Source organism: Erpetoichthys calabaricus, chromosome 4, assembly GCF_900747795.2.
Source record: "Erpetoichthys calabaricus chromosome 4, fErpCal1.3, whole genome shotgun sequence".
In the NCBI taxonomy this organism is placed as follows: Eukaryota; Metazoa; Chordata; class Cladistia; order Polypteriformes; family Polypteridae; genus Erpetoichthys; species Erpetoichthys calabaricus.
In genome coordinates, this window is record NC_041397.2 from 211,378,833 (window position 1) to 211,406,119 (window position 27,287).

General features: G+C 38.7%; 1 protein-coding gene across 37 annotated transcripts in view; it reads left to right on the plus strand.

The window, feature by feature from the left end:
* The window catches only part of dlg2 (discs, large homolog 2 (Drosophila)), a 1,641,316-nt gene that overhangs the window by 1,570,970 nt on the left and 43,059 nt on the right, over positions 1 to 27,287 (plus strand). For 34 of the 37 annotated variants that reach the window (XM_051926947.1, XM_051926957.1, XM_051926950.1 and 31 more), the window contains one exon: positions 26,494 to 26,593. In XM_051926947.1, coding sequence (XP_051782907.1) covers positions 26,494 to 26,593 — 100 coding nt within the window. Of the gene's footprint in view, positions 1 to 26,493; positions 26,594 to 27,202; positions 27,249 to 27,287 lie in introns of all 37 variants that reach the window. The other 3 variants (XM_051926951.1, XM_051926982.1, XM_051926983.1) reach the window with 1 other exon arrangement.

The following is a 27,287-nucleotide window of genomic DNA, read 5'->3' on the forward strand; positions in this document are numbered from 1 at the left end:
GGTTGAAGATGTCTGCTTTTTAATAAGCCACCTATGCCTAGCCTTTGGTGTTACCAACCAGAAAATAAAAGAAGAATGGAACGTATACGCTGCTTTAATTAAAGAATGTGGTGAACAACTTCAAAACATGCTGCAAAATGTGCGGCGAAGTGAACTGTGAGCAGCACAATGCCTGTCTAGTGGAGGAGACACTGACGGATACGCCCCAAATTCAAATGGGCCGATTGGAAAGCAACTTAGTTTTGAAAATCAAATGTTATTCTTCTCTAGGGTTTTCATTGGACAGACCAAGCATTTCTCAGGGTGGGCACGGCTTGTCTCTGGGGGGGCAGTGCCCACCCCAGCCCCCCCGTGGTCATGCCTCTGCTGCCATCTCGGCCTTACGCGGCCAGCCATCCTTCATCCCCGGTCACTTCAGCTCCTTGTTCGCTCAGCTGGAGCGACCGCTTCCTTCTGCCCCACCAAGTGTCGGCCAAACACCCCTGCTAGGGCTCACTGTCCAGCTGCCTGCCTGCAAGCACACACTCGCTCACTCTCTCGCTTGCTCACTCCAGCTCTCTCTCCTTCCTGCTTCCTGCAACCTCCATCTCTTTTCTCCTTAACCTCCTTTTTTCTTCCCCAAACCGCCTCGCGCTTCTATTTATGAAGAGAACGTAGCAGCTGTAGCAATCAGCACCCCCTGGGAACAATTACGGATGTGTATGGTTTCTCACCTGTGCACCTAGGTGAGAAATGCCCACACCCCAAATCGCCCTGGAACTGCTTCAGCCACTCAACCACCACGCCCCCTCGCTAAGCTGCAATCACGGTGATTATTTATTTAAAACTGGCCTCTTGACGTGAGCTGTGGACCGGTTATACCACAGGGACCTTATCAATACCCTTCTGAAAACCAGGAGTAATAATATATTTATCTCCCTGATCATACCCTTTTGTTGCTTCCTCATAAAATTCCAGCATATTGGTGAAACAATATCCCCAACCATCTATACCCATGTTGACTATACAGTAATACACCTGTCCTTGACATGAGCTTCTCGTTTTTTCTTTAATTGTTGCTCCCCGTATTTTTCCCGTGATACACGTTAAGCTTGTTGGCATATAGTTACTAGGATCAACTTGATCACCTTTTTATATAATGAGACATTTGCTGTGTAACAGTCTGTCTGAGTTTCCCCAGTATGCTGTGATTTTTGAAAAATATGCTTCAAAGTTATATGAATTCGCTGTATTCCTTAAGTACTCAAAGATTTGTTTTTAAATAGACACTCTGCCAAAATGCTGTAAAATGTGCTTTATTGTTATCATTAAATTCTAATGGTTCAGTAAACTCTGTTCCTTAATTCTGTCCAAATTAATATAGAATAATAAATCTAGACAGTCTGTTCCTGTCATTAGTGTTTAATATGCTGTCTTAAAAAATACACACTGATTACGTCTGTGAAATCCTGTCCAGTCTGCGTAGAGAGCTCACCTGTTGATATTTAGGTGCCACCGAGTCCAGTGTTATAATAAAAGATATCCAATTGCTGCCTCATTGCAATGGTGATTTTGGCTGCTATTTAAGAGTATAAATACAGAATTTTTGTGACAGTTAACCCAGTTAATAATTGGGTATTTTTTAATATTTTAAAAATTAATATTGAAACGATTATCTGCATTGAGGTCTCTGTAAAACTCCCCAAAGATTAGGCCTCTATCCTTAATTCTTTTTACTAGAATCCAAATGTATCCACCAAGATGTGGCATCATCCAGTGGTAAAGCACATTTAGGGGTACATGGCAATGTGTAGTTTAAAAAGAAAAACAATGTTCTCAGATTCAGTGGATGTGGGTGCATGTGCAATAGTGTAGCCGTGCATCCCCAGAGTATTTAATAGGTAACTTGCCTAGCTGCATATTCACGTGCAGGTGCATTCAGTTCTGCTCATTTCTTCGTTGACACTCCATGGGGCATAATCAGGTAATCTGTACCCACTATAGTATAAAAAGGAGCCTGAGCAGGTTAAAAAGCAGTCAAGAAGGAATGGTAGAAAGGGAGATTAAGAAAGAAAGGATGAAACAGAAAAGAAAAATTGGCGGTTACATTGAAATGAAGAGTGGGTGCTGTAGTAAGGAGGAAACCTGTTGGGAATCATGCCCTGGGTAGAATGAGCAGACAGTGCTCACAGGGTATCATCCTTCCAGAGATTCCTATGTACGTCAGGGGAAGGCAGGCTGAGAAGGGAACAGGGCGTGCAGGATCCTCGCTGAACGCCGAAGGATGGCAATGGGGACACAATCCAGTTAGATGACAGACTACACTTGTCAAAAGGTGTCTCCTGTTGTTGAGCAGACCACATGGGTGAGCAGCAAGGGCAGAGTTTTAGAAGGAGGCACAGAGGCTCATGAGTAGTTTTATGGATAGATCCCGACTTATTTTGACTTTGGAGTTTTAATTTTTTATTGGAATATTTATTGGAATATTTTGTATGGAATTTTAACCTTTTTTCAAATAAAGGATTATTTACTTTTTATTAATGAAAGCTGTGCTGCACTTTGAATTTGAACACTAGTAAAAATAAAAGAAAAACTCTGAGCTCTTTTCCACCATCTGTGATGTATCCTCATTGCCTAGTCCATCTCAGTTTAAGCCAGCTGTAGGCAACCTGGGCATCACATCCATGTGAAGCAGACATGTACTAAATTTTGCCTTCATATGAATAGCTTCACCCACACTTTTATTTGCCTGTCTTTACTAAATAATGCACAACCATCTATGTTATACTCATCCCCATCTCTCAGACTCAGCTAGATTTCTGTTAGTACTGTAATATCTTAGTCATGTGCAGCTATATATAAGTCCATCTGGCTGAACAATTTAATGCTTAGTAACTAGAAAATTCAATCAGGGCCTCCTTTTTTGAATATAAAACCGAGATGCCCCCTACAACATTCCTGAACTGATCTACCCTGTACCAACAGCCTTGCCACTACAGTTTCTCAACTACCATTGTTTCTTCAGCCACAGAAATTCACCATGGATTTCAATTCAGCTGCTGCCATACTTGTACTTTTCTTGTCCCACCAGTACCTTTAGTTAAATCCTGGAAAGCATTTTGTTCACTTTCATGAAATGCTTCAGTCTTTAACTTAACACGTTCAATTATGTATAGCAGAACTATCAACCACAAGCTTCTGGTTGCTGTTTTAAAAAATTCCCTCTCAAACAAGTTCCATTCACATTAGCGGTGATTTTTTGATGATAATTCTTGTTGGTGGTAACATGATATGTACCATGAAGACATTACACCAAATTGAACCATATTCTCAAACTATATTTAAATGTTCATGTGAAGGAGCAAGGCTGAGACACTGCATTTGTACATTTATATATTTCAGCCAAATAATGCTACCAAAATATCACACAAATGATGAAGATGTATCAGCATATCTTGCTGCAACAACAGTACAATCACCAAAATACAGTGTTAAAAGATGCAAACACAAAAACACCAGATATGTCAATTAATATTCATACAGTTAACAGCGCACTACAAATTAATTCTAGTCAACACACCAATAATTCCATGGGGAATGTATCACTGAACTCACCTAATAAGTTCACTTTTTGAAGAAGAAAATACTATAGCATGGTGTACATCATGTGTGTAGCTTCTCTAACATTAATTTACCTAATTAACCATATCAATCAAATTGTGGGATGCAGGTGTCTTATCTGTCTCAGTCTGACAAAATAAAGCAATTATGATTTAAATATTACATCAATTAAGATCCACTCAGCCCCACAGGAGATATATTGGCTGTGGACTGCCTAACTTGAAGCAGCATCATATCCAATTTAGAACTGAATGACTTTTGCGAGAGAAACAAAAACTTTCAATACCATTGAAGTAACAGGCAGACTGTATATACAGTACTGCATGATTGAAATCAAGACTCACGGGCTAATCTCTTTACTGCCACGTATTTGCTGCACAGCATGAGGCTTGAAAACCATTGAAACAATGTTTCAGTATGTACAGTAGCTATTCTTTCCACACCAATTCAGTTCATTTGATTTTTGTAGACCACTCTTCACAGAGTGCAGGCTCAGAACTCACTAGCAAGTTAACAGGTAAATGCCATTACAAACTTTACAAATGACTAACTACATAATAAATATACATAAAGACAAAGTCCAACTGAGTGCCCACCTTTTCCTGGGCATTCTACAATAGAGTCTGTGCAGAGCCATCTTATTTGACAACATAATCTTTACCTCCATTGATTCTATTGCTTCCATAGGCAGGAAAAGAGCTTGGAAGCAGAGAATTGGCACCAGGAACCTAGGACAGAAACCGAATAGACAAGGGTTAATACAAGTTTACAATTAGTGTATTAGTTATATTTTTCTGCAAACGACTATCAAACTGAGATGTAATATGCAGAGCTAATTAGCAGCTCTAGTCAGGGTATACTAATATTAGGTAATGAGTCTAAACACAGATTTTGCTCCATATAGCTAAAAACTCACTCTTTAGTATTCTTAAGATCTTAAAGCACACTTTGGTTTGTATGTAATGATAAGCTCAGATTGGTATGCAGTGCCTTGGCTGTTTAAAGCTTTATATGTAAGAAGGAGGCTTTTGAAATCATCTCTAAAATAAATGGAAGCCAACATAAAAACTTAAGAATTGGAGCTATGTTATCAAACTTTTTTATTTTTTGTAATCATTCTTGAAGCAGTATTTTGAATTAACTGAATCTGCATATACTATAGAAGAGCTTGAACATCCTGTGAATAACAGTTGTCAATCCTACTAGAAATAAACAAGTGAATAAATTTCTCAGTGTCCTTCAGATTCAGAAACTGTCTTGATGTTCCAATATTTTTAAGCAGGAAAAAGCAGGTTTTAGATAGCTCTGTAATGTGTATTTTTAAAGACATATTGGTATCGTAATAATGCCTAAGTTGTGTGCTGATTCAGTAAAACTAGTCCAGTGAGTTAAAAAGTGATAGACACACATGGTTGTGGTCTGAATTACAGTGATCCCTCGCTGTATCGCGCTTCGCCTTTCGCGGCTTCTCTCTATCGCGGATTTTATATGTAAGCATTTAAATATATATCGCGGATTTTTTGCTGGTTCGCGGATTTCTGAGGACAATGGGTCTTTTAATTTCTGCTACATGCTTCCTCAGTTGGTTTGCCCAGTTGATTTCATACAAGGGACGCTATTGGCAGATGGCTGAGAAGCTACCCAACTTACTTTTGTTTCTCTCTCTCGCTCTCTCTTGCGCTGACTTTCTCTGATCCTGACGTAGGGGGATTGAGCAGGGGGGCTGTTCGCACACCTAGACGATACGGACGCTCGTCTAAAAATGCTGAAAGAGTTGCTACCTTCTGTGTGCAGCTGCTTCGTGAAGCAACATGCTGCACGGTGCTTCGCATACTTAAAAGCTCAAAGGGCACGTATTGATTTTTGACTGTTTGTTTTCCTCTGTCTCTCTCTCTCTCTCTCCCTGCTCCTGACGGAGGGGGTGTGAGCTGCCGCCTTCAACAGCTTTTTACCGGCACCCTATTGATTTGTTTGGTTTTCAGTGCTCCTGACGCGCACTCCTTTGAAAAGGAAGGTATGTTTGCATTCTTTTAATTGTGAGACAGAACTGTCATCTCTGTCTTGTCATGGAGCACAGTTTAAACTTTTGAAAAAGAGACAAATGTTTGTTTGCAGTGTTTGAATAACGTTCCTGTCTCTCTACAACCTCCTGTGTTTCTGCGCAAATCTGTGACCCAAGCATGACAATATAAAAATAACCATATAAACATATGGTTTCTACTTCGCGGATTTTCTTATTTCGCGGGTGGCTCTGGAACGCAACCCCCATGATGGAGGAGGGATTACTGTACTCCTTTAAATAAAATCCATTTCAGGTTTTCCAGTATTTGAGACAAATAGTATCACCCATCCATTCTTTTTTAACTCACTTACATAATTATAGATACAGCTGGAGAAATGCCATTTAGACTAAAACAAAGATATAGCCGGGTATCATCTGCAAATAAGTGAAAATGAAGGGTTTCCGATGATAGTTCCTAATGGAAGCATGTAAAGTGAAAACATCAAAAGTCAGAACAATGATCTCTGCAGTATACTGCATTTAACCTCTTAGTATGATGATGTAGCACTGTCAGCACATTTCTATACATTCTGAAATCAATTTCATAAATATGAAACCGGCTCGAGGCCTGTACGTTGGGGTTCTCCCCATTGGACGAGAGGGTTGCTTCCCTGTGCCTTCGAGTTGGGGGAAGGACTCTGACTGTTGTTTGCGCTTATGCGCCGAACAACAGTTCGGAGTACCCAGCGTTCTTGGAGTCCCTGGAAGAAGCACTGCAAGGTTCAGCTCCTGGGGAGTCTATCGTCCTGCTGGGAGACTTTAACACTCATGTCGGCAACAACAGTGAAACCTGGAGAGGTGTGATTGGGAAGAACGGCCTCCCTGATCTAAATTCGAGTGATGTTCAGTTGTTGGACTTTTGTGCTGGCCATGGATTGTCCATTACAAACACCATGTTCGAGCATAAGGGTGTCCATAAGTGCACTTGGCGCCAGGATACCCAAAGTTGCAGCTCGATGATCGACTTTGTAATCGTATCATCGGATATGAGACCTTATGTCTTGGACCCTCGGGTGAAGAGAGGGGCTAAGCTGTCAACTGATCACCACCTGGTGGTAAGTTAGATCAAATGGCGGGAGAGGCTGCCGGACAGACCAGGCAGACCCAAACGTATAATGAGGGTCTGCTGGAAACGTTTGGCAGAGGAGATCAGAAAGATCTTTAACTGCCACATCCGGCAGAACTTCAACCTTATTCCGAGGGAGGCAAAGGACATTGAGTCTGAATGGGCCATGTTCCGAGCCTCTATTATTGAAGCAGCAGAACGGAGCTATGGCCGCAAGGTTGTCAGTGCCTCTCGTGGCGGCAATCTACAAGCTTGGTGGTGGACACCTAACGTTCATGGGGCTGTCAAGTTGAAGAAAGAGTCCTACTGGATCTGGTTCACCAGTGGGACTCCAGAGGCAGCTGAGGGGTACCAGCAGGCCAAGCGTGTAGTGGCATTGGCTGTTGCTGAGGCAAAAACCTGAGCATGGGAGGAGTTTGACGAAGCCATGGAAAATGACTTTCGGTTGGCACCAAGAAGGTTCTGGCAAACCATCAGGCACCTCAGGAGGGGAAGCAGTGCTCCACCAACACTGTGTACAGTGGACATGGGGCCCTGCTGACTTCAACTGCAGACGTTATTGATCGGTGGAAGGAATACTTCAAGGATCTTCTCAATCCCACCAGAATGTCTTCCTTAGAGGAGGCAGAGCTGGAGGATTCCGGGGGGGCCCGTTCATATCAGCTGTCGAGGTCGCCGAGGTAGTTAAAAAGCTCCAAGGTGGTGGGGCCCCTGGGGTGGACGAGGTTCACCCTGGGTCCCTCAAGGCTCTGGTTGTTGTGGGGCTGTCCTGGTTGACACGTCTCTGTAACATCACATGGACATCAGGGGCAGTGCCTCTGGATTGGCAAACCTGGGTGGTGGTCCCCCTTTTTAAAAAGGGTGACCGGAGGATGTGCTCCAACTATAGGGGGATCACACTCCTCAGCCTCCATGGTAAGGCCTATTCAGGGGTGCTGGAGAAGAGAATTTGGTCAATGGTCGAATCTCGGATTCAAGAGGAACAATGCAGATTCCGTCTCGGCCGTGGGACACTGGACCAGCTCTACAGTACACCCTGGCCAGGATCCTGGAGCGGGCATGGGAGTTTGCCCAACCAGTCCACATGTGTTTTGTGGATTTGGAGAAGGCATTCGACCGTATTCCTCGAAACATCCTCTGGGGTGTGCTCCGAGAGTATGGGGTACAAGGCTTGTTGTTACGAGCCATTCAGTCCCTGTACAGGAGGAGCAGGAGCTTGGTCCGCATTGCCAGTAATAAGTCAGACTCGTTTCCTGTTGAGGTTGGACTGTGCCTGGGCTGCCCTTTGTCACCGATTGTGTTCATAAATTTTATGGACAGAATTTCTAGGTGCAGCCAAGGAGTGGAGGGGGCATGGTTCGGTGACCTCAGAATCTCATCTCTGTTATTTGCGGATGACGTGGTTCTGTTGGTTTCATCGGACAGTGACCTCCAGCTCTCACTGGAGTGGTTCGCAGCCAAGTGTGAAGCACCTCTAAATCCAAGGCCATGGTTCTCAGCCGGAAAAGGGTGGAATGCTCTCTCCGGTTTGGAAACACATTACTGCCTCAAGTGGAGGAGTTCAGCTATCTCGGGGTCTTGTTCATGAGTGAGGGAAAATGGAGCAGGAGGTCGACAAATGGATCAGTGCAGCAGCTGCAGTAATGCGGGCTCTGCAATAGTCCGTCGTGGTGAAGAGAGAGCTGAGCCGAAAGGCGAGGCTGTCGATTTACTGGTCGATCTACGTTCCTACCCTCACCTATGGCCACGAGCTTTGGGTAGTGACTGAAAGAGCAAGATCACGGATACAAGCGGCCGAAATGAGTTTTCTCCGCAGGGTGGCTGGACTTTCCCTTAGAGATAGGGTGAGGAGTTCAGTTATCCAGGAGAAACTCGAAGTAGAGAGGAGTCCATTGAGGTGGTTCGGGCATCTGGTCAGGATGCCCCCTGGACGCCTCCCTGGGGGGGTGTTCCAGACATGTCCCACTGGGAGAAGGGTACGGGACAGACCTGGGACACGCTGGAGGGATTACAGGTATATTTCCCGGCTGGCCTGGGAACGCTTCTTGGTCCTCTCAGAGGAGCTGGAGGAGGTGGCCGGGGAGAGGGAGGTCTGGGCTTCCCTGTTTAGGCTGCTGCCTGACCTCGGATAAGCGGTGGATAATGGATGGATGGATGAACTAAACCATGCAGGGGAAGAGTCTAACAGCCATCCTCTGTAAAAGAGTAAAATGGATGGTGAATAGCGTCAAAGGCTACAGGTAAATCAAACAACATAAATATTGTGGACAGTCCTTCTTCAGAGGATATTAGAATGGCATTTACAACCTGAGTTATTGGAATTTCTGTACTTTGACCTTTGTAGAGGCCATATTGGAACTTCTCAAATAAATTGTAATGTGTAACGTGAGACTGTAGCTGCTGCGCATCTACTTCTCCAAGTATTTTAGAAAGAAAGGTAAATTTGAAATAGGTTTATAATTGTTAACTGTATGTGGGTCTAGCTCTGATTTTCTTTTTTTTTTTTTTTTTTTTATAACATTCTGATAAATGACATTTTTAGTGCATTGGGATCTGTGCCAATCAGTAACAAACTATTGATAATGTTTAGAATAGGTGCTGCCAGAAAAGCCACTGAACATCTCACTATTTTATTGAAACAGATGTAAAAAACAGGTTGTAGGTTTTATTTTAGAAATTAACAGTATGCCCTCTTTTTTGGTAATCTGTACACCAGGGATCTCATTTATAAAATTTTGAGAGAATTTGAGCATGAAAATATCCATATTCCAATAAACAGGAAAATTTGTGCATCAAAAAAAAATTATAAAACCAAGTGTACACACATTTGCACACAATTTACCCTTTATAAACTACATTGATCCTGCAAATGGGTGTATGTGAATGTGCCTCAAATCCCACTCAGTTGCCACCCTGAAACAACCATATATGGACCGTGCTAAATCAGCCATGCAGAAATGCAGTCAAATTGCTGCAGACCTTCATTGCTCATAGAGCAGCTTCCCAACTGACACATCCAAACACCAACACCTGCATTTGAGGAGTACTATGGTGCGCTCCACATTTGAGAGTATATGTGGCATTGCTGTATGTGGCCTGCACTCTCACGGTTGGGAAAAGTAGAAGACACCAGTGTCTGAGCCGGTCACCACTATCACCTGGCACATGTATTGTGTAACACAAATGCTATTACAATGAATAGTGCAGTCCATATGAAATATAAAAGTATTGAAAGAAGCTTGTTACTTATTTTGCTCAACAGCATAATCTTGTGGGGTCATACTCCACCAACTTTTGCTTCTTCATACACCACCAACTCTTAATGCGAGATTAATGAGATTCTACTGACTCATTCTAATATATTTTGAAATATTGGAGGATCTCTTCCCATGGTGATAGATGAACATATCCTAAACTAAAGCAACCACTGTGAATTTTCAAAACACTAATGAAAATCATTTGGGTGACACTGATAAGATCCATCTGTCACTACATAACAACATAGCACCTCTCTTTACCCTCAAAGTATGGGTTAAGAACAAGAAAAACATTATCCCAGTTTCATTTAAACTATTTTTCTGCTTTTTGTACTGTTACATTTAAAAAATAAAACACTAAGAGAAGATGAAGTGTTTGAGTCTGACTTGGGATAACCCTGTTTATTGCTCCAATAAGCATGTCGGTGTGCATAAGCATGTTGCCTGGAGTCACCATTGCAGTATTGGGCTATAAGACAGTCGTATGCGTTGGTGGAATTTTTAACTTTTTTCAAGTCTTCTGTGGTAGTCGGAGTCAGATCAGAGTCATGGTTTTTGTTCTAGCTTGGTGACTTCCTGAATGTGGTAGTACCAGACAAAGAAACACGTTATTATCACAATACATTCCACATCCTCTGTGTTCCTTTAAAATTAGTCCTTAAAAGAACAACAGAACAGTCACACTCCTGACATAAGTAAATTTCAGTATCAAGTATATTTGTGCTTCTTTACAACACTGAAAGGGTGACACAGTTTGACTAATAAAAAACTACTCTTGAAGCATTTTGTGGGCAGCTTACCTTGCAAACACAAATAAAATTATGACCTTACATGATCCATATCTTACAGTTTCCAACGTTACTGTACACTGATGGAAAAAATGCACACAGCAGGCCATTTCCTGAATGTAAAATGTGTCAAATATTTACATTTATGTTACAATTGGAAAATAGTTTAGAATGTTTTAAAGTGTTACCTTTAACAGACAACACAAGCAGATTTGAATCTTCTTATGATGATCACAATTGTTATTTTCTCTCCGTATATAGAGCTTACATAAACATTAAAAATACAGTCTGTTCTGTAGTTTACCTGATCAATTATACTTTGAAGTTAGTCTTAGCCTGACATGTAGACCTGCTGCTTTCCATTCAGTTAAACCTCTAAAGCATTACAGCCGACAAGGAAGCTTAATCTTTTATGTATGCTTCCCACTGCAGTATTAGTTTATCCTTTCACTGAATATCAGGGATAACATAAAATTTGAACTGTGACTAAAACCACAATGTAAGAAGCCACAGAATTTGCATTAACGGTTACCTTTTACTGTCTTGTCTAAAGTGTTTACTGTTGATATTTATATGCAGGAATTAAAATATACAGCATTTTAAATTCATGAAAATTACATATTTATTTTAACTGTACTTGCTCTATTTAATATTTGTGTCTGCTGTGTCATTAAATTTGGTTTAGAGTAGTGGTTGAACGATAAAATGCAAGATGGTGTGATTCCCATTGCTAACTCACTGTGCTTGAACAAGTGCAAAGACTATATATCAGGTAAAAATTGCATTATGGCATAAGACTATTAACTGTTTTTCAGTGTTGTACTTAGAATGTACATACAACAACATTTATTTGTATAGCACATTTTCATACAAATGATGTAGCTCAAAGTGCTTTACAAGATGAAGAAAGAAAAAAAAAGAAAAAAAACATATAAAAATTAGTCAAAACTAATTAATAAAGAATAAAGTAAGGTCCAATGGCCAGGGAGGACAGAAAAAAAAACTCCAGAGGGCTGGAGAAAAAAAAACAAAATCTGCAGGGGTTCAAAGGCCATGAGACCACCCAGCCCCAACTGGGCATTCTGCCTAACATAAATGATCTCAATCAGTCCTCATGGTTTTCAGGCTTCACATGGAAAACATAGTACAGTGAAATTCGAAATTGTAAGCACTAATCAAGATGCAACACGTCACCTCTCTTCTGCACCATGATAATAATTATGATGACTTTAACTGAATCTTCTTTACCTGAAAAATCTCAGAGCCTAGTTTATAGCACTATCTAACAGTATGTTAGTAATGCAATTAAACAGTAAAGATATGAAAAATCAGAACTATGAATTTGTCGAGTATAGCCTGCCAATGATTGCTTTAAATTGGACTTTTTGTTTTACATTCTTCTAGTGACCACTGGCCTAGATCTCTGCTATTATTTTAGCATAACTTTTGTTCATATTTAACCATTGAGGCGGATCTTATTCAACCCCCTTAAAATTTCTGTTTATGTAAGGTTTTGTACTTTTTGGTTATTGTATCATAGCCCCTTTGGAAAACACAGCAGACTAAATAAGAACACATTATCCTCTTTAATAAAATGAGAGAATGAGGTCAAAGTCCCTTGCCATTTAATATAGACTATTCCTACTAATGTTTATGCACTACTGTTCTAGCGCCGGTTATTGTAACGGGCTTAATGACTAGTTTTTTTAATAAAAAGCTATGAATTTGTTTTTTTTATTTTATATAAACATACCACACATTTTGGCACTGCATGAACAGTTTGTGAATGTATGGACATCACACTAATAGTAATTCTTGCATTGATGAAAGTTGTGTATTTTTTTTTTTTAAAACCTTTAGTCGCCATATACAATTTCTTGTATTAGGAATTTGACATTTTCCGCATACCTTAACTTACTCTCCAGAGAGTTTTGGGGTCCGAGTGTAGCGTCAACTATTTGTACTGGAGCAATTGCAGGTTATGGGCCTTGCTGAAGGGCCCAACTACCATAACCACTAGCCTATTCTGTTTAGCCACATGAATCCAGATAAAGTTCACTCAGTGATTGATAACAAACTAATTGTGGGGAGACATTGTGCACTAAATATTAAAGATCAAAGGAAATTAAGCAAAGAAAGAGTGTATCAATGTATTTGAGTGAATCATTAGACTTGCTTTGAAACTCCTTCTGTGAAACAGCTTGGTCTTTGCAACCCCCTAAGTGAGAGAGAAGTTTTGCTTTCTAAAAAAGAAAAGACTAAAGTTTATGATGAATAATGAATCAGATTTCTTGGCAATAAAATGATGATTATACTTAATAAATAACTTTAATTATTTTTACTTTTTTGTGTGCCTTTTTTAATTTAATTTTCCAAGATTTGCAATAGTTTTACTAGTTATATACACTGTATAATATATACTTCATATGCAGAATACGGTCATCATAAGATACACAGTGAATTATTAATATTAATTTATTAATAGGTACTAAATATGGATTTCAAACCAAATATCCAGCTTTTCATAAATGTTTGAAATCTTCATAGTCCATCAGAAGGTTGTAGGGAGCTAAAGTCTGTCCTAGAGCTACTGGATGCAAGTGACGTATGAGCACTACACATGATGACAGACTATTGTAAGGCATACTCAAGGACTTAACCTGTACAGGGACCACTTAGAGACTCATCAACTTTATAAACATGTTTTTAGAATGTGAGAAAAGTGAATTACCTTGTGAAAATCCTCTGGATCACTGGAGTTGATATGCCAAGTCCCCTGGTTGTCGTTTCAAATGAAACAGTCCAATTCCAAATGATCTAGATGTGCAGTAATTCTATAGTCATCTTAACCTTTACTTCATACAACAGCGAAGACCAAAAATCCCTGATTTTGCATTCAAATGTCTGCTCAGACCAATATTATTATCAAAAACATAATAATAAGTAGCAGTTTCTGATTAAAATGTATTGTTTTCATGCACTTAAAAATAGTCCTAAGGCTTTGTTGTTATTAGAAAGCCTCTTTTGAATAAAGCAAGCATAAACAGCATGAGTCTAGCATTACTGACTGTAATCAACATGTATGCAGCAACGGAAGGGATACATGACACTTCAGTAATTTAGTAACAAGTAATTTATGACACATATTTTAGTTTACGTAAAAAAATAATACTGTCCTGGAGTGCAGCTTAGGTGTGGAATTCATGAATAGCTTACTATCGTGGCTCACTATCAGCACCTTCTGTTTATTTAAAACAATTTTAAAAGGTATGGATTGTTTTTCTTATATTTAAATCCTTTTTAGTTTTTTGTTTATGTTTTCCATCACATTCTTCATGAGTTTACATCATGCTGGTGTTCAGGAATACTTTCAGTTAGACTAACTGGTGACGGTGCACTCACCATCTTATTTATGAATTCTAAGTTACAGAGGTTTTGTCGCCAGTACTTTGAATTAAATCAGTATAAACACTTGTTTAACACAAGACATAAATAATTCATCATAAAAATTTCAGGCTTACAACTTTTGCTGCTTTACAACATGCTGCCCCTTTATGAAAGCATATGCAGTCATTCAACTCCTACCTATTTAAAGGTTACTATTTCAGTCTAGCATTTTCAGCATCTATTATTCAAACTCTAATAGAACAAACAGCTCATATTTTAGTCATAATCTGATGTACATGTTGTTCAGAGCCCATTACACATTATAGATGCTACATTCATAAGAATTAATAGCTTTTCTTTCCTACTCTTTATTGCACATAATTGCCTAGTCTCCCCAAAGTGAGATAAGAAAATGTCAGACACCAATGGGGCCCGTGAAGATACTGTATATAAAACAGCATTTAAACATAGAATTCTGCCCATAGCTTAAAAAATATCACAATGACTTTAGCATAAAATTAACGCACGTTGTTGGAAAAAAAGATTATTGAGTGGAACTAGTACTTCTGTAAATTATTTATAAGGGTGTGTGGCTTTTTACTTTTAAGTACTGTAGATTGTGTAAACCAGGGAAGTCAAACCCTTTTTTTTACTGAGGGTCAAAAATAATACTTTATATAGTATACCAGATGCGGGCCAGAATATATCCACAAAAAACTATTGCCACTTTTACTTTACAAACAAAACACACAGGTACCTGTGAGCTCATCACAGTCATACATTCTGCCTCACATCCCTTTTGAAACTGTCTTCTCTCTTTATGAGCTTTTCTTTTCTTAGACACCACAGTGGGTTATGAAAGCTACCAGCAGCCACAGGACTAAAATCAGCGCAGAGTGTAAAAAAATGACATCACCGCCAGGGCCAGCCCCGGCATTGTTGCTGCCATATGTGAAGTTGCCCATTTTGTCAAGGATTATTGCTGTAATATGCACCCCGCATATTACAGTATCTATTGTGGCTATAAGGGGTGCAACTGAACCCTAAACCTCAAGATACAATGTCACAGACACAGTTCCAGGTTCAGAAGAATGATTTTTATTTAAAAAACATGGACAGAGTTGCTCTTCTGGAGTATAAATCTCATTTAACACTACGAGTGTCCATACTGGGGCCGTGCCCAAGGAGCACTTCATCTGTCCTACTGGGGAAGGAACTGCACTTGACAGACAGTCTCTTCCAGTCCATCCATTATTCTTTCTCCCCAACTGGGATAATAATCAAGAACCATCCCGGAGAGGTTATGCATCCATAAACAGTGTCCATCTATTACAGCCTCCAGGCCAGGCCAGGAATCACCCCACATTCTAGTTGGTGTGACAGTCCATCCATTACGGCACTTACATTTTATAATATTTATCTGCATTAATGTGCATCAAGATCATACTACATTTGATCAGTAATGGAATTTAAATATATTTAACATATATTAAATAAATTGTGATGTGTGAGTCTGTCTTGCACCCCAAAACACGAGGCTGAGTCTCAGTACTTTAGCAAAACCAGCTTTATTCAGCTTGAAACAGGAACAGCACGGTTATTTATTGTAGATGGATCTATCACTCTCCTATACACTGACACAGCAGTCAGGCAGGGTCGTGGCCAGGTTAGTGGCCAAGTAATACTGTTCCCTGCATTTATAATGTTCCTTGCATCACCTATCGATGACCGGAGCTTATTGCGCACCCGCGATTGGCTCGGATTTGCGTCCGTGGTGAGATGCTGCAACGCTGTAGGCCTGCAGTTGCCCCGGCAATGGATAAGCAGTGTTCCATAGACACGTCATCGCTCTTCAGAATGCTCTTCGGGGTTTCAGCCCATTGGGGGGAGTTCCAAAAGAGTTTAGAAACCTTAGAATATGAAGTCAGAATTTGAAAACAAGTTTGAAAAGAACTAAACAAATCACAGATTAGTTCAACAGTTCCTGTGCTGCATACATTACTATTCAGTGTGCTAAATTAATTAATTAGATTGATTAATTAGATCAATTAATAAATACATACATATATACATACATTCATACATTACTTCATAAATATTATTATATTATGGCAAACAACAAATCCCAACCCTGCTCAGATACATACAAATAAAATTAAAAATAAAGAATCTTACAAAAAAAGAGAATCTCTTCTTCTTGGTTAAAGATAACAGAATCAGCTAGGCATTATGGAGGTGTTGTTGCTGTTGGTATAAAGGAGCCCCATTTTTGCAGTATGGGTTACAGCAGCTGCTAAACATGACAACAGTTAGCTGAACTCATACATGTTCATACTAGTTAGCTACTGCAAGATTAGCACTTTATATCTGTGAATTGATCCTTTTAAAAAAGCATAACGTTCTTCATCTGTTTACCACACGTTCAGGTCACCACATGTTTTTCAGTATATTAAGCTGTAAACAGGACACAAGAACATAGGCAGAACATAAGAAATTTAACAAAGAGGAGGAGACCATTCAGTCCATCAAACTCATTTGTTTAGCTAATAGCTAAGCCATCCCAAATCTCATCCAAATATTTCTTAAATGTTGTCAAGATTTCTCCTTCAACTAATTTGTTTCAGATTCCCAACACTATTTGAGTAATGAACTGCTTGCTGGCTTCAGTCTTAAATGTACTTCCCCATGATTCCATTTTTTTCTGTTGGTGTCCTCACATACGTGATTTTCCATTTAGTTGAAACAATTTGGCTGGATCTATGTACATTATGAATCCCTCTGAGAATTTTGAAGGCCTGGATTAGATCCCCATGCAGCCTCCCCTACTCAAAACTGAACAGATTTCATTCTCTGAGTCTATTAGAATAGGACATGTCCTTAAGTCCTGGGGTGTACCTGGCTACTCTCCCCTGCACAGCTGCTATGTCTGTTTTAGAACAATTTCACAAACAATTACACTACTCACCAGTTTACTTCAGGGGCAATCATAAGATATACATGGTATCCTTTGGCTCTTCCAAGGTAAGAAGCAGGATGGGTATCTGCTACCACATACAGAAATTTGACACAGAAGGATGGCCTAGGGCTATAGTGTTAGTGTACTTTGCAGAAGATCAGCTTGGGATATTTAGGTATCATTGCTTATAATAAACACCTATCAGTGACATATGGGAAGACTTCTTCTTCTTTCGGCTGCTCCCCTTAGGGGTTGCCACAGTGGATCATCTTTTTCTATTTATTCCTGTCTTCTGCATCTTGCTGTGTCACACCCATCACCTGCATGTCTTCTCTCATCACATCCATAAATCTTCTCTTAGGCCTTCCTTCTTTCCCCTTGCCTAGCAGCTCTATCCTTAGTATCCTTTTCCCAATATATTCAGCATCTCTTCTCTGCACATGTCCAAACCAATGCAATCTTTCCTCTCTGACTTTGTTTCTCAACCTTCCAACCTGAGCCAACCGTCTAATGTGCTCATTTCTAATCCTGTCCATCCTCGTCACACCCAATCCAAATCTTAGCATCTTTAACTCTGCCACCTCCATCTCTGTCTCCTTCTTTCTTGTCATTGCCACTGTCTCCAACCCATGTAACATAGCTGGTTTCACTACCGTCCTGTAGACCTTCCCTTTCACTCTTGCTGATACACGTCTGCCACAAATCACTCCTGACACTCTTCTCCACCCATTCCACCCTGCCTGCACTCTCCTTTTCACCTCTCTTCCACAATCCCCATTACTCTGTCCTGTTGATCCCAAATATTTAAACTCATCCACCTTCGCCAACTCTACTCCCTGCATCCTCACCATTCCACTGACCTCCCTCTCATTTACACGCATGTATTCTGTCTTGTTCCTACTGATTTTTATTCCTTTCCTCTCTGGAGCATATCTCCCCCTCTCCAGGGTCTCCTCAACCTGCTCCCTACTATCGCTACAGATCACAATGTCATCATCAAACATTATAGTCCAAAGTAGTAGAAAAAAATGAAGTAAATGGTAAAAAATGTTTTAAATGTCAATGCTTCTCCGTTTGGTAATAATATTCCAATTTAAAGCAAATGCAAATTTTCTTGTTTTTTTTTTTTTTTGTTTTTTTATATGGCATTTCATTGCATGCCAATCACTATAAATGACATAAAATGACATTCCCAAGCATGCTTGCCTGCCTGGGGGGAGGTTTAGGAGGAGGAACATATTCTGGTAACACTAAACACAAGGTAGAAGCCCTATACAGGGCTTCATTCTTTCAAAGCCATTCACTAAACAAAGTTTCTGAATAATAGAAAATATGAAATTGAGTCTGATAATCTTATACTAAAAATTGTTTTTATCAACATGCAAAGCTGATTTTCAAATAAAGAACAAATAGTTGATATTTCCAAGCTTCAAAGAGTTTTTTTTTCAAAACTTTATTTGCAAGTAATCAGTTATATGATTTTTGCTCTTAAAATAAAAGAATAAAACATATTTTTGGCAAATTTCCTACTTTTTTAGAGATTAATACATTTGACTGGATATTTCCCTTTTGAACATACAGTATGATGCTCAGTTGGCAATCAGTAACAAAACTGTCATGGATTTTATTGCATTACTATACCATACGTAATATATTGAAACTGATGAGTTCAGGAAGAGGACAGCGGGCCATTTATCAAGTCATTTTTCTTTTTTCGCACTAGTAGCATTAAGAAGTAGTTTGTGTTCTACAATTGTAGGAAAAAATGAAAAAAATGAAAAAAACTTTTAAGGAAAAGTTAGTGTCAATTATTTTTCTCGGAAGTGGAACGTGCTTAGATGAAGTTCCATGGAAAAACATCTGTGTATCAGATTCTTAAAAATGCAGCTGTTGGTCACATGAACAATCTGTTAGGGGGGCTGTCTTCCTCATCCATAGCTGTCAATGACGTAAATGCATATGTGTCACAGGATGCTACATGAATTAAATCCAATACTTTTAATTAAGAAGTGACAATATCTGTTTAATACTTTAAGTCTTGCCAGAGGCCCAACATGCAGTTAAGAAACCAAGATATATTCTGTTTATCTGAGTGCTACGCTGAATTACTGAATATAAAATAAATAGATTACTTGACTTTAATTCACTTTAACAAGCCAACAAAGGTTTACATTATGTTTTTTTTAAAGTATTCTGCCATTCCTCCTATATTCCACAGACATATGCGTTGGTGTTACTTCAGATGTTTGATTTAAATTAACATTGTTTGAATGTGGGAATGGATGTGAATTGGCCTTGTTATGGTATGGTGTCCCATCTTGGGCTATTCCATGTCTTGTACCCATTATTGCTGCAGACCCCAAACCATCCCTGGCTGGATAAAACCAGTTTGAAATTGTTATGTTTTCTACTTTGTTTTATCGGATAACTTACAGGTTATAATGAGAAGTCAAGCAAAAGCATTACAAACTGCCTGAATAAGGGGTCTGAGTTACCTCAAAAGCTTGCATATTATAATCTTTTTAGTTAGCCAATAAAAGGTGTCATTTTGCTTGACTTCTCATTGCATCCACAATGGCTAACATGGTTCAACACCCTTCCACTACAGACTTATACATTATAAAAAAGACATGTTCAGACATACACCAATTCATATTTTTTTTTTAACCTGCTTTATCAGGTAGAGAGCCCAAAGCTAAATATTATTCTGACAACAATGGGATGAGGCAGAAATCAAAACCTGATGAGATGTAGGTTCATCACATTTTTACTATAGTAATGTATTTGCAAAATTATAACACACTAAATAAAACTTCTTTATACCAGTATGCCATATAACCTCACTAAAGCCGTTAATTAGTGAAATAACTGAAAACAAATGTAGATTTATTGATAAATTAATCTATGTTATACAAAAAAGATGATTTGGTGAAGTGCAAGTCCTAAGGGTACACCAAAAGTGCAGTCGGGAATGAGGAATTAATGTCTTCATGTACTGAAAGTGATTTGTGTAACAATAAATTAAAACAGCATGTTAAAATTCAACAAAACTTCACGCCTATGTTGTATAATGCAATGGCCCATATTATCAGTAATACAATGTCTAATTTTATACATTATATTTCTTGTCCAAAGGCTGCCATGAAATATTACAATTGAACACCAGTTCAGAAAAAATATAGCTCATTTCATTTAGTATGCAGTTTTGCTAATTAATTCATTTCTGTAATAGAGGATTTTTTTAAATTGCTAATGAAGAAATATTCAACTATATTCTCAAAAACCACAAAAGTTATTTAAATCAAAATATTTAGCAATGCTTTGTATCTGATCCTTTGTGAAATGCTTATCATGACAGTTTAATATGCTTTCTCAGTAACTTACAAATTAAGTTGACAAGAGATTTTGCAGGTTTTTTTCATTTCAGCATTAATAACTATGCTGTCTACTGAGGTGTGATTTTGAATATTATTTTGGTGAAAAAACCTAATAAAAATGATTTTGTTTAAAATATTTATTTGAATGCTATCATTTCAAAGAGGTGATGGGTTTTGCAAGATAATTCTTTCTTTTCAATTATTAATTGACTTGTCTTTTTATTATGTTTTACTTGCAAATCAGTCAGCTGCAGAAAATGACAGCATAGCTAATGTCTGAGCAATAAAAGACTCCAGAGTATGTTAAATGCAGTGTGACAACCAGCATTATTATACTTGAAAACATCTTGTCTCTGGTGGTTTTGATTTTGCAGGTGTGACCAGATGTGCACTTTTGAGTTTTTCATTTAATAATACGCCACTGCAGAATGCATAAGGATCTCAAATATTTAACTGAGTAAAGGCCTAAATATCGGGCCAATAAACTAACATCTCTTTGACTAATATGCATTTTATTGAAACATGTAATTGTTAGTAAATATTAGGTGATTAAATATTTTACTCAATAGCACACATTTTCAGTGACATTTATATTTTAAATGTAATATAATAACTATAAACTAAATAGTGGATTACAGAATGATTTTAAAAGGTAGTTGCTTTCCATATTCAAGAAGAGGCCTTTATTTTTGCTCAAATAAGTATACTTTATATCTAAATCTTGCCTGCAGGGGAACATTTTTCCCTGAACTGCTCAGAATCAAAATCATTACAAGCCTCTATTGTAAGAAGTCCTTGGTTTCCATAACAACTCACACTACAATGTTTAATCTACTAAGCTTAATCAACTGAGTCTTACTTTAGGTGACAAACAAAACATGAATGTGATATTAGAAATCAGTTAAATGAATGAATGGACAGATGGATGGATGGATGGATAGATGGATGGATGGATGCTTAGAATGGCATTTTCACCTAAAAGCTTATGGATCATGAATTTTTCATCCTTAAATCACAAATACTTCCATCCATCCATCCATTTTCCAACCCGCTGAATCCGAACACAGGGTCACGGGGGTCTGCTGGAGCCAATCCCAGCCAACACAGGGCACAAGGCAGGGAACCAATCCTGGGCAGGGTGCCAACCCACCGCAGGACACACACAAACACACCCACACACCAAGCACACACTAGGGCCAATTTAGAATCGCCAATCCACCTAACCTGCATGTCTTTGGACTGTGGGAGGAAACCGGAGCGCCCGGAGGAAACCCACGCAGACACGGGGAGAACATGCAAACTCCACGCAGGGAGGACCCGGGAAGCGAACCCAGGTCCCCAGATCTCCCAACTGCGAGGCAGCAGCGCTACCCACTGCGCCACCGTGCCGCCCATCACAAATACTTGAAAATGCTAATTTTGAGGAGCTCTTTTTTATCTTAGAAAGTCAATCATTTCAGTTGTCTAATAGATTATCATAAATTCTCAGTAACAGTTTACTATCAGTGACAATAGGTAGATAGTGTACTTTACGCTACCTTTATAATATGCAAAGTTAGAAATGCCAAACTGTAATATAAAATTGAGGATGTTAGGGATTTAATGGCATAGCTTTCTTAAACCTGCTCAATTCAAATCAGGCTCACAGAGAGGCAGAGTCTATGTCAGCAGCATCAGGCAGATGGCTGGCACAACCCTGGTCAGGGTGTCAGTCCAACTCAGTCACTGTCAAAGTCTGCTTCTAAATCTCAGGATATTTATTAAATTTACATCTGAATAATACAGAATGTTTATTCACATTGTCCAACTTTACTTAGTACGACATGGCATTAGTTCAGTCATATGACAAAGTTTGGGAAACCCTCTTAATTCTTTGGATTTTTGTTTGTCATTGGCTGAGCTTTCAAAGTAGCAACTTCCTTTTAATATATGACACACTTTATGGAAACAGTAGTATTTCAGCAGTGACATTAAATTTATTGGATGAACAGAAAATATGCAATATGCATCATAACAAAATTAGACAGGTGCATAAATTTGGACATGCAAACAGAGATAGTACATCAATACTTAGTTCACACTCCTTTTGCAAATATAACAACCTCTAGACGCCTCCTATAGCCTTTGATGAGTGTCTGGATTCTGGATGGAGGTATTTTTGACCATTCTTCCATTCAAAATCTCTCTAGTTCAGTTAAATTTGATGGCTGCCGAGCATGGACAGCCTGCTTCAAATCATCCCATAGATTTTCGATGATATTCAAGTCAGGGGACTGTGACGGCCATTCCAGAACATTGTACTTCTCTTTCTGCATGAATGCCTTTGTAGATTTCGAACTGTGTTTTGGGTCATTGTCTAGTTGGAATATCCAACCCCTACGTAACTTCAACTTTGTGACTGATGACCCTCGACTTTAACAAGGGCCCCAGTCCGTAATCTAGCCACACAGCCCCACAGCATGATGGAACCTCCACCAAATTTGAGAGTAGGTAGCAGGTGTTTTTCTTGGAATGCATTGTTCTTCCGCCATGCAAAGTGCTTTTGTTATGACCAAATAACTCAATTTTTGTCTCATCAGTCCAAAGCACTTTGTTGCAAAATGAATCTGGCTTGTCAAAATGAGCATTTGCATACAACAAGTGACTCTGTTTGTGGCGTGAGTGCAGAAAGGGCTTCTTTCTCATCACCCTGCCATACAGATGTTCTTTGTGCAAATTGCGCTGAATTGCAGAACGATGTTCTTGCAAGGTTTTGGAGGTGATCTGTGGGTTGTCTGTAACCATTCTCACAATCCTGCGCATATGCCGCTCCTGTATTTTTCTTGGCCTGCCAGACTTGGGTTTAACAGCAACTGTGCCTGTGGCCTGCCATTTCCTGATTACATTCCTTACAGTTGAAACTGACAATTTAATCCTCTGAGATAGCTTTTTGTAGCCTTCCCCCAAACCATGATACCGAACAGTCTTTGTTTTCAGATCTTTTGAGAGTTGCTTTGAGGATCCCATGCTGTCACTCTTCAGAGGAGAGTCAAAGGGAAGCACAACTTGAAATTGACCACCTTAAATACAAATTTTTGCCCAGCCAGTTTTTCACATTTGATTTAATTTCATACAACTAAATACTGCTTCACTAAAAATCTTTGTTCGGAAAACTCCCCAGTACTCAGATGTTCTTAGGAAATTAAAAGACATACCACTGTTATCTTTTTTGTTGAAGGTAGAGTAAATTATTATGCAGGCTGAGAGGGGTTCCCAAACTTTTTCATATGACTGTAATTCTGGATTCTCAGTAATATTCTATTTTACAGTTATTAGACATTTTTAAAATAACAGATCCTCTGATGAAAGTAAAAAGTTCCTTTAAGACCATGCGTAAGCAAAGTCTTCTTACTGTTCTCTTAGCAAAATTAATTGTAAGTAATTCAGAGTTACCAAAATGGCAAGATGTGACACAAGAATAATGCTGGTGAAACTGGTACTTTTGAATCTGTTACAGCAGGGTAGCTTTGTACAAGGTACAGCTGTCACTAATGAAAATTGTATTACCATGTAATTCTTTATATTAATGAAGGTGTTTAAAAAACAATACTTAGTATTATTCAGCATATTTTGAACTTACCTTTGAATTTTCAAATTGAAAGTAGTAAATGCATAGTAAGTGTTGCTTGTGTTGCATTTTAGTTTTTAACAAATATACCATGAAACACTTTTCATATTTGGTACCTGATGGTAACACTTGCAAATTGCCATTCTTTTTTTGCTCATTTTATATTCCATCTTCTGCATGTTTATCTTCCATTGTTGCTATTAAATATACCTGTATTTTCTTTTATCCATACTTTTGGCTTATTTCATATTAGCATGTTTTTATGTAATGTTATGCATGGCAATAATTATGTCCCTTGTTTATTTTCTGCGTTTCTTACACTTATATTTTATTTTCTTTTATGTTGCCTATGTCCGTGAAACAATGCATTAGATGTAAAAGTCGAAAGAACATCAGTGACAAGAAAAAATTAATCCTAAATAATGGAGTTAAATTAGCATATTCTACAAAAAGAGGTATTATCAAGCATAATGCTATGGCTAATATAAAATGATCACTCATAAATCTGTGTATAATCACAATTTTTAGGGAAAATGCATATATACTGTATATATATATATATATATATATATATATATATATATATATATATATATATATGTGTGTGTGTGTGTGTGTGAAACAGATTATTAAATAACTTGTTTTTTTATTTCAGATTGAAAAATATATGCATTATCAATGTGTATATATCTGTATGTATACATTGATAATGCAAATATTTAAAAAAAAAAAAAAACTTATTTAATAATCTCTTTCACATTTGGGAGTGATTTCTTGTGGTCTGTGCTGCACAAGTAACTCCAGTGATAGAATGTCTAGTAAATAGTGCTGGCCAACAACAATTTTTTTTTTCATCTATTGAAATCTAAAGGCATTTTCAATGCACCCGAAAATTACATGAACAAAATGTAGTCTAATGGAGTGTAAATTATTCTGTTCATTTTTGATTAAACATTATCTTAATACTGATATATGCTTTTCCACATGATTTGTTGCTTTTTTTTCTCCAACTACCCCATTGCAGAAATATTTTCTTACATTACAAAGATACAATGATATCTTCCAAGCAAGCAAGATAAATGTATATATTGCTTACCTACAAAATTGTCATTTTGAATAGTTCATACAGTGTGCTTCAGAATATTCTGGTTATGTACTGATGTAGAGTTAAACTCTACTAAAGTGTAGCCCAGAAACATGTAATACTGTATGTGTATACATGCTGTACAAAGCAATAAAATACATATGAGATGTAATCATACTTAGTTTCTGCACAGCAAAACTTAAAATTATCAAAACATCTGTTAGATAGATACTTTATTAATCCATCCATCCATCCATCCATCCATCCTGCTGAATCTGAACACAGGGTCACAGGGGTCTGCTGGAGCTAATCCCAGCCAACACAGGGCAGAAGGCAGGAACCAATCCTGGGCAGGGTGCCAACCCACCGCAGGACACACACAAACACACCCACTCACGCACACACTAGGGCCAATTTAGAATCGCCAATTCACCTAACCAGCATGTCTTTGGACTGTGGGAGGAAACCGGAGCGCCCAGAGTAAACCCATGCAGACACAGGGAGAACATGCAAACTCCACGCAGGGAAGACCCGGGAAGCGAACCCAGGTCCCCAGGTCTCCCAACTGCAAGGCAGCAGCTCTACCCACTGCGCCACCGTGCTGCCCCTTTATTAATCCCCAAGGGGAAATTCACATACTCCAGAAGCTGCATACAGATAAAAATAATGTTAATTAAAGAGCAATAAAAACGCAGTGCAAGTTAAAAAATGCAAGGTGGAGAGTGCGAAGCAGGTATAACAGTCAATTACACTGTATAATGTTAACGTTTACCCGCCCTGGTGGAATTGAAGAGTCGAATAGTGTGGGGGAGGAACGATCTCCTCAATATGTCAGTGGAGCAGGACAGTGACAGCAGTCTGTCGCTGAAGCTGCCCCTCTGTCTGGAGATGATACTGTTCAGTGGATGCAGTGGATTCCTCATGTTTGACAGAAGCCTGCTCAGCGCCCGTCGCTCCGCCACAACTGTCCAGCTCCGTGCCTACAGTAGAGCCTGCCTTCCTCACCAGTTTGTCCAGGCATGAGACGTCCCTGTTCTTTATGCTGCCTCTTGTTATATTCAAGTGTTCTAACAGAATCATAGTTTTTGAGCACTTTCGTGTTTTTATGATTTTATGAACATTTGCAGTTGCTGATAATCCAGATCAGTACTGTCAGAAAAACAGTATGTTCATCAACAATTAATCAGTGGACATGCACAGATGTAAAGTCACTGCAGTTCCTTCCACTCTTACAACTACTTGTTTTGTCAGCATGAGTGTGACTACAATTACACGTCCTTGTTTGCCCCATGCCTTTTTTCCTTCACAGTCATTCAATGACAAGCGTAAAAAGAGCTTCATCTTTTCACGAAAGTTTCCATTCCTCAAGAACAAGGAGCAGAGTGAACTGGAAAGCAGTGATCCTGAACGTAAGTAGTCTTTAAGGACAGTGCTTCACATGCGTACACAAGCAGAGGACAGGATACTAGCACTAGAAGAACAATCTGCTTTGCTGGCATACACATCTAAACAATCTTATACCCTGGCAGTTGGAATGAGTACTGTTATGTGATGACTAATGACTAAATGCAATTTGGGACCCTCTTTGAATTGTGCATGGAGGTGAAAAGTAATTTTTGTAATGCAACTAGCATAATCATAAATCCTTACCTGTATTAAAGCAGAGTAAATTTAATAAAACATAAGTATGGACCTGCATAAATGTTATTTCTTCAAAATGCATCGCTTAGCAGTTTTTTCAAGATGTAATCCATATACATAACATAATTTAATTTGGCCTTGTTTAAAAAAATGCATTTGATTTTTTTAATGTTTTTTTTTCTCTTGTAGTTAACTATATTACTTTATGTTGATTTTTTTAAAATTTTATCCATGCAAAATAAAGAGTTGTCCCAAATGATTTGGTCTGCAGGGTCTGGTAAGGTAGTATATCTTTTAACTTCACTGACGTCTTCCTTCCTCTTGTGCGGTTATTCCTCTTCTCTTTCTCATTGCTCACTCTGGGGACTGCTGTATAGGACATCCCCGGAATAGGTGATGACGGTTATGGAACAAAGACTCTGAGTAAGTCCCTAGGATTTGTCAGTACTCTAAATTATCCGT